This window comes from Homarus americanus, unplaced genomic scaffold (genome assembly GCF_018991925.1).
Source record: "Homarus americanus isolate GMGI-L3 unplaced genomic scaffold, GMGI_Hamer_2.0 scaffold26591, whole genome shotgun sequence".
Taxonomy (NCBI): Eukaryota; Metazoa; Arthropoda; class Malacostraca; order Decapoda; family Nephropidae; genus Homarus; species Homarus americanus.
Genome location: NW_024755595.1, coordinates 362150 through 375541, shown reverse-complemented (window position 1 = coordinate 375541; position 13392 = coordinate 362150). Strand labels below are relative to the sequence as shown.

At 44.2% G+C, this 13392-nt stretch overlaps 1 protein-coding gene across 1 annotated transcript in view; it reads left to right on the top strand.

The window, feature by feature from the left end:
- The window catches only part of LOC121856602, a 71074-nt gene that overhangs the window by 56737 nt on the left and 945 nt on the right, over positions 1–13392 (top strand). The window contains exon 4 of the mRNA XM_042352233.1: positions 8742–9283. Coding sequence (XP_042208167.1) covers positions 8742–8877 — 136 coding nt within the window. The 3' untranslated portion in view covers positions 8878–9283. The remainder of the gene's footprint in view (positions 1–8741; positions 9284–13392) is intronic.

Genomic DNA, 13392 nt, shown 5'->3' with positions numbered 1-13392 from the left:
CCTGTATTACCTGTGACTGTATTACTTGTACCTGTATTACCTGTGACTGTATTACTTGTACCTGTATTACCTGTGACTGTATTACTTGTACCTGTATTACCTATATGACCGTATTACCAAACGCTATAATCTAACCTAACCAATATTTTTTTCCTAATTTCCATCTATTTATTTCCATCAGTAAGTCTTCCACAAATTACACCTTTGAAGTACTGTACACAACCTCCCTGAGCCCCGTGTGTGTGTGTGTGTGACCTTACTTCCTGCTTTGACCCCCAGATTGCCCAACTGCTTCAAGACTTGATGACCTTGGCTTAGTTTTGATGGACCTCTCCTCACTGATGTGTAATTACCCCAATGATCGTTAATGACCCTACTAATTTACCCTTCCAAATTGACCTTTAATGACGCTCTCTTAAATGACTCTATGGGCTGTAATAACATCATTAACCTGACAAAACCTGACCTAACTTGACTAAACCTCGCCAAACCTGACCTAGCGTGACCTGATGTAGTTTCCCTGACGACCTTTACTGACTTGGCTTTCTCTATGTGACCTCGTTTATCAACACAAGTCTTGACCACCCTGGCCTTAGCTTGACCTGGGTTTACTTAGTTTAACCTTTCATGGCGAGTTAGACGTAATGAATGACTCATCTGGGGGTGGCGTGATGGTGGTCAAGTCAGGTCATGAGGGACACCCCTGCACCTCACTGCCTCATTATTACTATTATTAATCACCTGAAGATTAGGCACCCTAACTTATTTCACCTGACGATTAAACATCCAAACGTTAACCTAACCTAATACAGTCTAGATTACGTTAGTGTTAGGTTAAATTAGGTTAGGCAAGGTTTAGGTTAGGTTAAACTAGAGAAAACGGGGTTAAAACATTTGATAAATACAATAATAAGTGTGAAAATAGAATAAATTAGGTTTAATATATGATAATGTATAGGATAATTCCGACAAGAAACTGAACTAGATTATAGTGAAGATTTAAAATAGAGCCTATATCAAATTATTCCATATTTGTTTTACCCTCATATAAAATTGAGTATAACTAAATGAATAAATCAGTTTATATAAGGATTGATATATAAAGAGTTAGTGGATATCAAATTATAACATATAAGGGATAGATTAACAGGCAAGGTTGGTGTTTACAGATGATGTATAAACGCATCATATAGTTCTTATAATAAATATGATATGAAATGTAATGGTTGATCGTTAAAGGTTGAGGAAAGTGACGTTAATGAGGTGTATGAGTGAATTGACCATTAGACGGACCAAATTGACAGGAGAGGAGGAGACAGAACGGTAATTGAAACTTGAAACGTAACTTGATAAAAGAGGTGATAATTGACGATAATAGGTGGAAATGGGTGATAATTGACGATAAAGAGTGGGAATAAATAACAATTGATTCGAAGTGGAAATAGACGATAATTGACGATTCGAAGTGGAAATAGATGATAAGTGACGATAAGAAGTGGAAATATATAATAATTGAATGATAAATTAGATAGGAATAGAGTTGTGACTTAGAAAAGACTTAATAAATAGGGTAATTGATAATAATATGAGATAAAACAGGGAATGAGAGGCTATGGATAAAGGAGGAATTAATGAGATGTTGATAAAAATTATGAAATGCAGCAAAACAGATGATAAATAGTTAATGAGTCACGAGAATGAATTAGAGGGTTAATGAAGGATAGATGAGAACTAAAAGAAACAGAAAATGAAAGAAATAGGATAAACGATAAATTGAACATTTAACGGAACACAAGACTAACTTCAGGTTGATGAACTAAGGAAATGTGAAGCAAAGAATGAGATAGCGAGAACAGGTGATAATTGAAGGTCATAGAATCTTGATGAATGTTGAACTGAAAAGAAAATTGTGATAGAGATTGATTGAGGTTGATGACTGGATTGGTGGAGGGGTGAGGGAGGGGGTTGGCTGGGGGATGTGAGGGGAGGGGAGGGGGAAAGTTGGGGAAGGGAGTGTGATGGAGGGGAAGGGGGTGAGGGAGGGGGAAGGGAGAGGGGGATGGCCCAGTTGAACACAAGGGCAGGAACTACTCAAGGTGAACAGTATATTAGGTCTTACTGTCTAGCATGTCCTTGGCCAGTTTATCTCTCTCTCTCTCTCTCTCTCTCTCTCTCTCTCCCATCTTATTTACGTCATACATTTATCCTACCTTTTGTTTCCCTCTACTTTCCTACCCTTCCCTTTCTCCATTTCTCCCTTCCCCTCCCTCCCTTTCGTCCTTTCCCTCCCCCACCCCCCCCCCCCTTCCGCCTACGTGACCACACACTCTCCACCTCTTCCAGTGACCTTTCCCGGCAGCACCTCGTCGCTCACCAGGTCAGGTCACTTGTTCCTCCGCTTTCCTGACCTAGCTTTTGGTGGTGGTGGGGGGAGGGAGGATAGGTCAAGGGAGATAGGGGTGGGAGTGAGCGAGAGGGGATAGATATTGAGAGGGAGGGAGAAGAGAGAGGGAGAGAGACCTTGGCTAACACCCCAAGACTAGAGGAAGGACACTACCTCCCTTCCCCTCTCTCCTCCATTCCCCTCCTTCTCTGCCTCCCCCCTCCCTCCTTCTCTGCCTCCCCCCTCCCTCCTTCCCCTCCACCAACACCTTCCTGACTGGTTACATTGGCCGAGTATCAGGGTCAAGTCTATCCAGGGGAGGAAGAGGACGAAGAAGAAGAGAAGGGGAGGAGAAAGAGGAAAGGGAAGAAGAAAACGAAGAAGAGAGGGAGGAGGGAAGTTGCTTAAGAGCGACGAGAGTGAGAGACAGAGAGGGAGGGAAGAGGAGAGGCTTCTCGTATCTCTCTCTCTAACATGATCAACAGACCTCCACTAAATATAACAATATGCATAAAGTTTTTACGAGTCAACTGTGTGTGTGTGTGTGTGTGTGTGTGTGTGTGTGTGTGTGTGTTCTTCCGCGTGTAGGTAAAAAAGAGTGTATTCCTGTGAACTATTAGTGAACGTCTACTTCCTGTGTAGCTTGAATTAGCCTGATTGTGCTACTTAATGGTAAAGGTGTGTGAGGTGCCCAGGTGAGGTGGCCCAGGTGAAGTGGCCAAGTGAGGTGTGAGGTGGCCAGGTGAGGTGTGAGGTGCCCAGGTGAGGTGGCCAGGTGAGGTGTGAGGGACGTAGGAGGTGTACTGTAACTGTGGGATAAACTGTACAGTTAGGTAGTAAATAGACATAAACAGACAGACAGACAGACACAAACAGATACAGACAGATCAACACAGAGACAAACGTGGCCCTCAGCTTCATAGCAGCCTGAAGGAAGTGTCTTTTGGCATTTCCCTGTTGTTGGTGTGAAGAAAAATATGTTGTAATAAATTGGGTTTTTAGTCCCCTCCCTCCCTGTCTTCCTTCTTCCTCTCTTCCTCCATCTATCCCTCTCCCTCCCTACCTCATTTTCTCCTTTCTTCCTTCCATACCTTCTTTTATTTCTTCTCCCCTCCCTATACCTACCGACCTACCTACTATATCTCCCTCCCTCCCTCCGCCCCTCTCTTCTTCCTCTCTCACTAGTTACCTCCAACTTTCCACCTGACCTCCAGTGACCTCTCTAGTGACGCTTTCCACTGTCAACTGGAGGACTTCTATCCCTCCACCCATTACCTCCCACTACCTCACCTTGTCCCTTCTCATCTCCGTCTGACACCACCCCACCCCACCCCACCCTGCCCCGACCCACCCCACCCTGCCCCGACCCACCCCCGACCCGACCCAACCACCTGCCCCGACCCCGACCTACTCCGTCAACGCCCCGATCTAATGAATACACAAAATATCATCAATACAAAACAGAGGAGTGAATTATTCTGTCTTGGGCTATAAATACTCTTGCAGGCTAATAAAAGAAGAGGGAAGAGGAAGAGGAGACTAGAGGGAGAGGGTGATGGAGGAGAAAGAGAGGGTGGGGTTAGAGGAGGAAAAAGGGGTGGAGGGGGTAGTAGAGAAGGAGGGGAGGGACAGGAGGGAGGAGAGAGAGAGGAGGGGGGCGGACAGGTAAGGTCAGGAGGTATATAAAGGCGGCGCCACACACACACTGGGTCAGTTCACTTGACACACCGTTACCGTCAACATCTTCTCCAAGTGTGTGTCCGTGATTAGTGTGTCAATGTTTCGTGCGTCAATAATTAATGTCAATGTTTCGTGCGTCCGTAATTAGTGTGTCAATGTTTCATGCGTCAATAATTAGTGTGTCAATGTTTCTTGCGTCTGTGATTAGTGTGTCAATGTTTCATGCGTCAATAATTAGTGTGTTAATGTTTCGTGCGCCAATAATTAGTGTGTCAATGTTTCGTGCGTCTGTGATTAGTACGTTGATGTATTACTCATGCGTCGGGGCTTTAGTGAGGTAGAGAGCCATGCGTCAGTTTGGGGGTGTTGATGTAGTGCGTCAAGTTATCAACACAGTGCAATGCGTTATAATGACGTAGTGTGTGTAACAGTACTACCAGTAAAGTGCGTCAACGTCACCCCTCGATCAAGTGCGTTACTGAGCAGTGCGTCACCAGTTAATGCGTTACTGATTAGCGCATGTTATGATGTCATTCCATGTTATAAAAATATTGATAACAATGCCGATGATAACATTATTAATACCAGTAATAATAATAATAATAATGATGATGGTTGGTGCGAGGCGAGTGACGTGTGTGTGTGTGTGTGTGTTGTGTGTGTATGTGTCGTGTGTGTGTGTCGTGTATGTGTGTGTTTATTTATATATCACACTGACGTAACAATAGCGGAAGTGAAGTAACAGGTACAATAGGTGAGACACACGTGTACGTATCTGTGTGTACATCCGTGTGTGTATGTTTTTTGTCCACCGAGACGTGAGTAAGCAAGAAGGAGAGGCTGGGGGAGAGAAGATGAAGATGCATAATTTGAAGGTCGTGATGGTGGTAGTGGTGGTAGGTGGTAGTGGTGGTAGTTTTTGTGAGGGCAGTGTGGTCAGCCTGACAACTATGGTGATGAGTGTTCTTGTTCCTGTTGTTGGCGCCAGACATGTTTACTGTTGTTTTGAGTCTTGACGTTATGGGCTGGTTGTGGTGGTCAATTAACTCACTAGTACTGTCACACATTTTGAATTTATTTTGTTGAATATATTTCTAACATAGTCAACAGGTAATGACTACTGACCCACACAGGTAATGATGATTTATATATATATACTTGTAACAACATAATGACTGCTATTTTATCCCCCTCCCCCCAACACACACAACATCCGGGTCTCTCGTAGCTGCTATCTAAGCACTTTATCACCCCTTGTCTGTCTCTTTGTCCTGTGAGATAAAGTGACGGAAGTGGCCGCTACCTGCGATTGGTTCAGGTAGGAAAAAACTCAATTGTAGGGGATGTGGGTTGACAGGTGAGGGAGCCAGTGGTCATGACATTTACCTGAGTGTCCACGTGGGAGGTTAATTGACTGGCTAGACGCACAGTTAGGAGGGGTGTAGGATGGGGGAGGAGGTGAGGAGAAGGGGTGTAGGATGGGGGAGGGGGTGAGGAGAAGGGGTGTAGGGGGTAGGTAAAGGTCCACCACGATGAGAAGAATGTAAATGAGAGGAGGAAGGGTGGAGGTGCCAGGAAGACTGGGATGATTGTGGCAAAGTTTGGGCTGGTGGTGCTGAGGGAAAGGTGAAGAGGTGGTTTTGTTTGATCAAGTGTGAGTGTCTCTCTCTCTCTCTCTCTCTCTCTCTATCTCTCTCTCTGGGACACGTACTGACCACCCTTAAGCAATAGTGAGATTTGACGGATACAACACGTAATTAAATTGGTCAGTAGGAGAGAGAGAGAGAGAGCCTTTGACATCAAGTCTTCAGTTTCTCTTCTTCTCTTCTCCTCCGCCTCTTTCTCCCCATCCTCCGTCTTCTTCCCCTCCATGTACCCAGTGAACTAGCGTGATAGAAAGGAAGCAACAACAACACACAGCATGTAAAAGCTACTCACATTGAACCACGGGACAAGTTCGACATTATGCTCTCAGTACTTCACTTAATCCCTCACTAACTAGAGCACATGTAAGGTCACACCGCCTCATCTAAGGTCAACACGTAGAGCTCAGGTCAACTCTGATGGGGTGTTACTAGTCACTTTCTACTCAACTAACTTCAAGAATTGATTGTAGGTCGATTTAACTTGTGATGTTTTGTTTTGGTTGTGTATAGGTCATGTTGTTGTTGTGATGGTAGTTACTTCCGGGTTGAGGCTGTGTATGGGGCCTGTGTGTGTGTGTTAGGTCAAAAGTCTATCTATATCATTAATTCAACTATGAAATATAACTTATATCTGAACTAATATAACATAATCTAATCTAACTTAACCTAACCCCACAGGTAGCGTTAGGGGGTAATCCTCCGCTAAAATTAACTCGCTCACTTAAAAGTCAACAGGTGAATTAAGGGAAAGTTTACCTGTATTTAGTTGTGGTTAAAAGGTAGCTTAGAGTGAGTTTGTTATTATCTGTGTCTCGCTGTTGATTAAATACGAGAGTTGGGTCAAGATCACGTATATTTGGGCTACCTTGATGTTATGGGAAATTATATTTGCAGTTAATACGTATATTTAAATTTTTAAGATGGAGATGGGTAGTACAGCTTGGCCTCCACTTAACACACACAACACATACACGCAACACACATACACGCAACACACATACACACACAACACACATACACGCAACACACATACACACACAACATATACACGCAACACACATACACGCAACACACACACACACAACACATACACACAACACACATACACGCAACACACACACACACATACACGCAACACACATACACGCAACACACACACACACATACACGCAACACACATACACACACAACACATACACTCAACACACATACACACACAACACATACACGCAACACACATACACGCAACACACATACACGCAACACATACACGCAACACACATACACACACACACATACACGCAACGCACATATACACACACACACACACATACAGGCTTTCACTTCATCATGTCCCAAGTTTTTGTCTCAAGTTGTCTAAGTTATGTGAACAATAATAACACATTAGGTCACCGGACGTTGCCTATGTGTGTGTATCAGGTCAAGTTATAAATGGCATGGTAGGTCACCTGTTATTCACCTGTTCACTCCGCCTCTGACTGTGTGTGATTGTTCGTTAGTCTTACAGCCCCTCCCAGTGAACAAGACACACTGGGTGGATTTGTGTGTCTGTCCGTCCGTCTTTCTGTACGCCATTTTTCGTGTGTGTGTGTGTGTGTTTCTGTATGTGTGTGTGTGTGTACCTGAATATGTGTGTGTGTGTGTGGAAGGACATGTTTGTTTTTGTCACAGGTGTTGCAGTAAAGGTTAATCAGCGAACCAACTCATAGAAACACCTTGTATCAGATGACTCGAGTTATGAACAGCTAAAAATAGTAAGTGTGTGTGTGTGTGTGTCAGCAGCTACCTGATGAACGCTTCTTATATTTTTAGCTTTTTCGAAATCTGGCATCACTCTTATTGAAAGTTGCCAGACAGCTTTTTTCCCTGGTGTCTTGTTTCCGCCGGTAATTGGAACAGCACAAAATATCAGTACTTTCCAAACTTGTACTTTTTTCTACAACATTTTGGTGATGAAAGATATATATATATATATATATATATATATATATATATATATATATATATATATATATATATATATATATATATATATATACACACATATTGATAAATCTTATCCATGTTTTCATTGTGATCTACATGAAAAAAAAAAAAAAAAAAAATATATATATATATATATATATATATATATATATATATATATATATATATATATATATATATATATATATATATATATATATTGTGCTGTTCCAATTACCGGCGGAAACAAGACATCAGATTAGAGAAAAAAGCTGTCTGGCAACAGGAGTAATCATTATAAGATACTGATTACTCCTGTGTGTGTGTTGCTCATGTTCCAACACACACACACACACACGGTTGTCTACGTGTTATTGATATCCTGAAGATCGTAATTAATTAATAGTGATGATCGAACGTCACCTTTTATACGTATAGTTTGTCAACGGGCCACTCAGCGAGATAGTAACCCCGAACATGGAAACTAACCAATCACGAGCACTATTACCCTGGATGTATATGGTAAACTAAACGATCGGTAATCATCGCGACGTGGAGGTTTTTGTTTTGTGTTTTGCTCTCAGTCTGTCAATGGTAATGTGAAATTATCATCTAGTGTTGAAACCTGCGTGACCAGTTCTTATTTAGGTAAGGGTTTGAAGCGGGAACCTTGGGGTTGCTTCCAGCGTCGTGAGGAAACAAATGAAGGGAGGAAGGCGGTCGTGGAGAGAGGGAGGTGGTGTGTGGACGTGCAGACTACGCTCGCCTCGCCTTTCTCGGCCTCCTCAGTAACCAGTTGAATCACAATCCGACTGGTCTTTTGAGATCGTTCGTGCGTCAGTTCAATCCCATTCGTCTAAACAACCCACCTCTCGCCCCCCGTCACACACCCATCCGTCTACGGTACACACACTCGTTGTTGATGCCCGTTCCAGTTATGTGTAGTGACGGAGGAGGACATGTTAAAGGGATTGTTATGCTTGTTATCATCTGTAGTGTTCCGTAAAGTCCTGCACTCAACACCTACTGTGAATTCTCCCTTGCAGGACCACCACCACTGTGTTCTGTCGCTGTCACCTCCTGTTAAAAGTGGACATAGAAAACACACGTTGTATTAGTTATAACAAACGCCGCGACACAGACAAGGACAAAATACGTGAACGAAGTAACAACTGTGGGTGATATAGACAGTTGTGGTGATTAATAGACGTTGAAATAAAACAAAAGAAAACTTGTGTAGAAGGTTAATAAGTACTTTAAGTTGTGGAAAATACCAATCATCCAGGAAGAAACACCTCGTTTGTTTACTTTGTGGCAGGTGTTCTTAGCCACTCAGAAGGTGCTCCTCGGCCAATCAGAAGTGCTCCTAGGCCAATCAGAAGTGTTCCTAGGCCAATCAGAAGTAGATCCTCGGCCACTCACAAGTGTTCATTTAAGTTTGTTAAGAAGACAGCCAGACGTGAAGAATGTCGATCAAGAGGATGAGTAAGATGAAGCTGGTGTGGAGCCAGAGTATGGTGAACCTGGCCATCCTGGACCCTGAGACGGCCATGATCATCGCCCAGGACACCCACTACTTTATGTACGGGTAGGTGACCCCCTCCCCTGGCACCTGTTGTAGCACTGTAGGTGACCCCCTCCCCTGGCACCTGTTGTAGCACTGTAGGTGACCCCTTCCCCTGGTGACCCCCTCCCTTGACACCGGTTGTAGCACTCTAGGTGACCCCCTGACACCTGTTGTAGCACTGTAGGTGACCCCCTTCCCTGGCACCTGTTGTAGCACTTGGTGACACACCTGTCTCTCTTGGCACCGCCTTGTTTCTTATCATGGTGGAGGCCCGTTCTCATTGTGGGTTAATCTCCCGCGACAACTTCACCAAACCTTTGACTTATTATTATTTTCCTTTAGAAACTTTATGTTAGTTTTGGTTTAGTGTGGTTAGGTTAGGTTGGTTCAGGTGTCCTCTTCATTGATGATTTCCACACTGGTTTAAGATCACCTGAAGACTACACACCTTAGCGTTACCTGGCGTTAGTTAGAGCAGGTGAGTTTTTTATACATTAATTTACGTATCAAGTTGATCCATTCTTAGAGGCTTAAAATTTAATCTCTTCTGAAAGACTATTTTGGTATCATGTCTCCGCGCCACCTTGTTACACCCGCCTCCTGCTACTCCAAGAACTGACTCGAATGTAACAATATTTAGGACTTATTCTTATCAGATCAAAGCATTAAACTCTTATAGACTTGAATAATGAACTCAGATACACAGCTTGTAATAGTGATTGATACACAGCGAGTTTCTCCCCCGTCCAGTTTGGTTGAGTTTGTCCTCCAGATAAACCGTTTTCTATGTTAGGGTTTATTTATATTATTGAGCCCTGATATTATTACGACTTCATTGCTTTCTATCTTAAATTTATTCTGACCTCTTCCCTTCATATATTCGATATTTTGACAGCTTGTGGCATGACAGGTGTGACAGTTACTAATATGACACGTGTGACAGCTTATCAAATGACAAGAGGTGCACTGGTGATGGTATACAAACAGCTGTCAGTTGTCATGTCGTGGTGTACCGTGCGTTCATCTGATGGATGGTCGATAAGTGACCTGTTGTGACCCTGTATATGACCTGTTGCTAAAAAATCTATTCTAAAGCTGTGAGATGTGAGGGGGTGGGTAGAGAGGGAGGAAGGCGGGGTGATGGTGGAGGGGTGACAGCTGGAGGGGTGAGGGAGGGTGAAGGGGTGAGGGAGGGAGGGTGTATAAATTTACCTACATAGTCCACTTTTTGGCTCCGTGACCGCGTTTCCTCCCTTGAGAATGTTGTCGAGAGTGAAACTGTGTTGGAGATCAGTCGACAAGGTCCATCTCTCTCTCTCTCGGTATAATTTTTCACCATTCACCAGTTTCCTTTCCGTCTACTTCATGCCCCCACACAGGTCCTATACATACGTGCACCTCCCAAATAAACAGTATCTGTGTATTTGTGAGCTAACCTTGTAAAGCCTTTCTCCCGGACCCCCATACTGCTGCTGTCCAAGGTCACTCAGATGTTAGGTTAGGTTACTCAGGTGTTAAACTAGGGTTAGGTTAGGTCAGGTCACTCAGGGGTTAAATTAGGGTTTAATCTTCACCTGAATGTTTGAGGAGCAGTGAGTTAAGTTTACCGTTGGTGAGGAGTGTTATACTGGGTAGTACAACGTCTGTATTCTGGAAGTAAATTTCAATACGTCATCAAAGTCGGAACTGTACCTGATGTGACCATGAGTAGCTCCGACCCTCACCCGGAAAATGGTCATGGTCACTTGCCTCCCATAAGGTCGCACTTCCCATACCCCTGGCAGGAGATTCCCGCCCCTACCTGTACTCGCGGCCTGGCACTGTCATGACCCGAGAGCCACTATTCAGCCCTAGCATTACCTGACATTTATTGGCGCTTCCCAGTTTGTTCTCTCTCTCTCTCTCTCTCTCTCTCTCTCTCTCGCGCGCGCGCGCGTGTCACTTTCATTATCACAGTGACAATCTCCTTCGCCTCCTCACCTTTCTCCTCCGACTCCTCGCTCCCCCTCTTTTACCTCCTCCTTTTCCATTTCATTATCATCCTCCTCCCTCTCATTCCCCCTACCTCTCATCGCCCCTCCCCTCCTCGCACCAGTCATAACACCGGATAACTAAGACACGAGAAACAGGAAGTTTGTGTGTATAAAACCAGGTTAAAAGCAACCAGATAGGATCAAGGAGGGTCACAGGGTCAGGAGAAGCACGTGTTGGGTCATTGGAGGAGTGTGGAGATGAAGGCCAGCTGCCCCTCCCACTTTGACTACCTGGTACTTTCACCCCTTGCCTCTCCCCACCTCTTCCCTTCTTCTCCTTCCCTTTCTCCATCACCTCTCCCTGCCCCCTCACTCATCATTTCATTACACTGGGCTTACCTCACTCTACCCGGGGTTAGGTTAGGTTGAGGCACCGTAAATGTGTATAATCATCATGTGAAATAAGCTTTGTTGTCGAATCTTCACATAACTCTTCCTCAGTCTTCCCCAGTCCCTCTCAACCGTCCCCAGTCTTCCTCGGCTTTCTCCGGCCTTCTAAGCTTCTCCCAAGTCACCAGCCAGTCATCGTCGTGGCAGGATTGTGGTTGTATCAGCTTACCTGTCCACCTTGTCTCCATCTCTACCTAAAATGTCCCTGAGTTCACCCCTCACCCCCCCCCTCCCCGCCTGCTGGGCGCCTCGGACCATCACCTCAACTACCACTATCAACCATCACTACCACTGACTTCAACCATCACTACCACTGACATCAACAATCACTACCACTGACATCAACCATCACTACCACTGACATTAACCATCACTACCACTGACATTAACCATCACTACCACTGACATCAACCATCACTACCACTGACATCAACCATCACTACCACTACCACTGACATCAACCACCAACCACTGCTACTACCACCAACCACTGTCACCACAACAACCACCCTCACCTACTATCACCACCTTTAACTTGTTGTGGCTTGAGATGATTGACTCGCCGCCTTTTGAACGTTCTTGGCCTACAGTCCTCGACCCACAACAAGCACTGCGGTGGTCCAAGGTATTGTGGACCTCTTGACCTAGTGTGTGGTGAGGACCTCTTGACGATTCATGAGCGTGGGCTGACATACACGAGTGTGGACTATAGCTGTAAGATAACATCGCTTCTCACTACTTCATTGTTGCCCTTATTTCAGACATACAGTAAACACATTGTTGATTTGGTTTATGGTTCCTACTTATTACCCCCAAGTCTCTCTCACATTCGGGTTTCTCTCTATCTTGTTCAGCTGATGTCTGGTTCCTCTGTTTACATTTCCTAGTCTTACAACTTTACATTTTGTCACTTAATTCCATCTGCCATTGTTCGCTCCATTCTCTCTATTTTTGTGTTGTCAGCTTATTTATTTACGTTGCTGCTCATGTCTATATCTGTGTCGTTACTGTATTCAGTATATAGATAGAAAAGGACCGAGTACTAAGCCTTGAGGTACACCGCTCGTGACGTTACCCCCAGTTGGATTTTGTACCATTTATGCTGACTTGTTTCTGGTCTGTTACTCATAACTTGATCCACATTACAATTTCCGCTCCAATGCTATCTGACTCCACTTTCGTAAGGAACTCTATCAAAGGTTTTCCTGAAGTCGAGGTACACAACATCTTAGTCGTGTCCATTGATTCAAAAACACTGATAATAATAATGGATTTGTCAGACACGAACAGCTTCTAGTGAAACCTTAATGAGAGTCTTGAGTGATGTGGTCTAGATGCGACACACAGATGTAGGTTGTCGTTAAAGGTGTGTAATTAATTAATAATTCATTTGACCTGGAGATCCTGTGACGACTCATTTAATTAACCCACTTGAGCATCAGGATTCTGCAGGGTGATGATGACGCCAGTTTATAGGGAGACTGAAATACTGCTTAGCTCTCGTCACACACACACACTCAATGAATCTCGTCGTGAATGTTTTTGGTCTGGGAAACAAAAAGGCCGAGAGACATTAATCCGGATCTATCCGGCTGGGAGATCAACGAACGGCGGCAACATTGTTTACAAACACAGGAGGTGGGTGAGTCAAGGCGGTCACCCGGGTCCTCTTGACATTTGACTCCCAGAAAAGTGGATTGTTAGCAA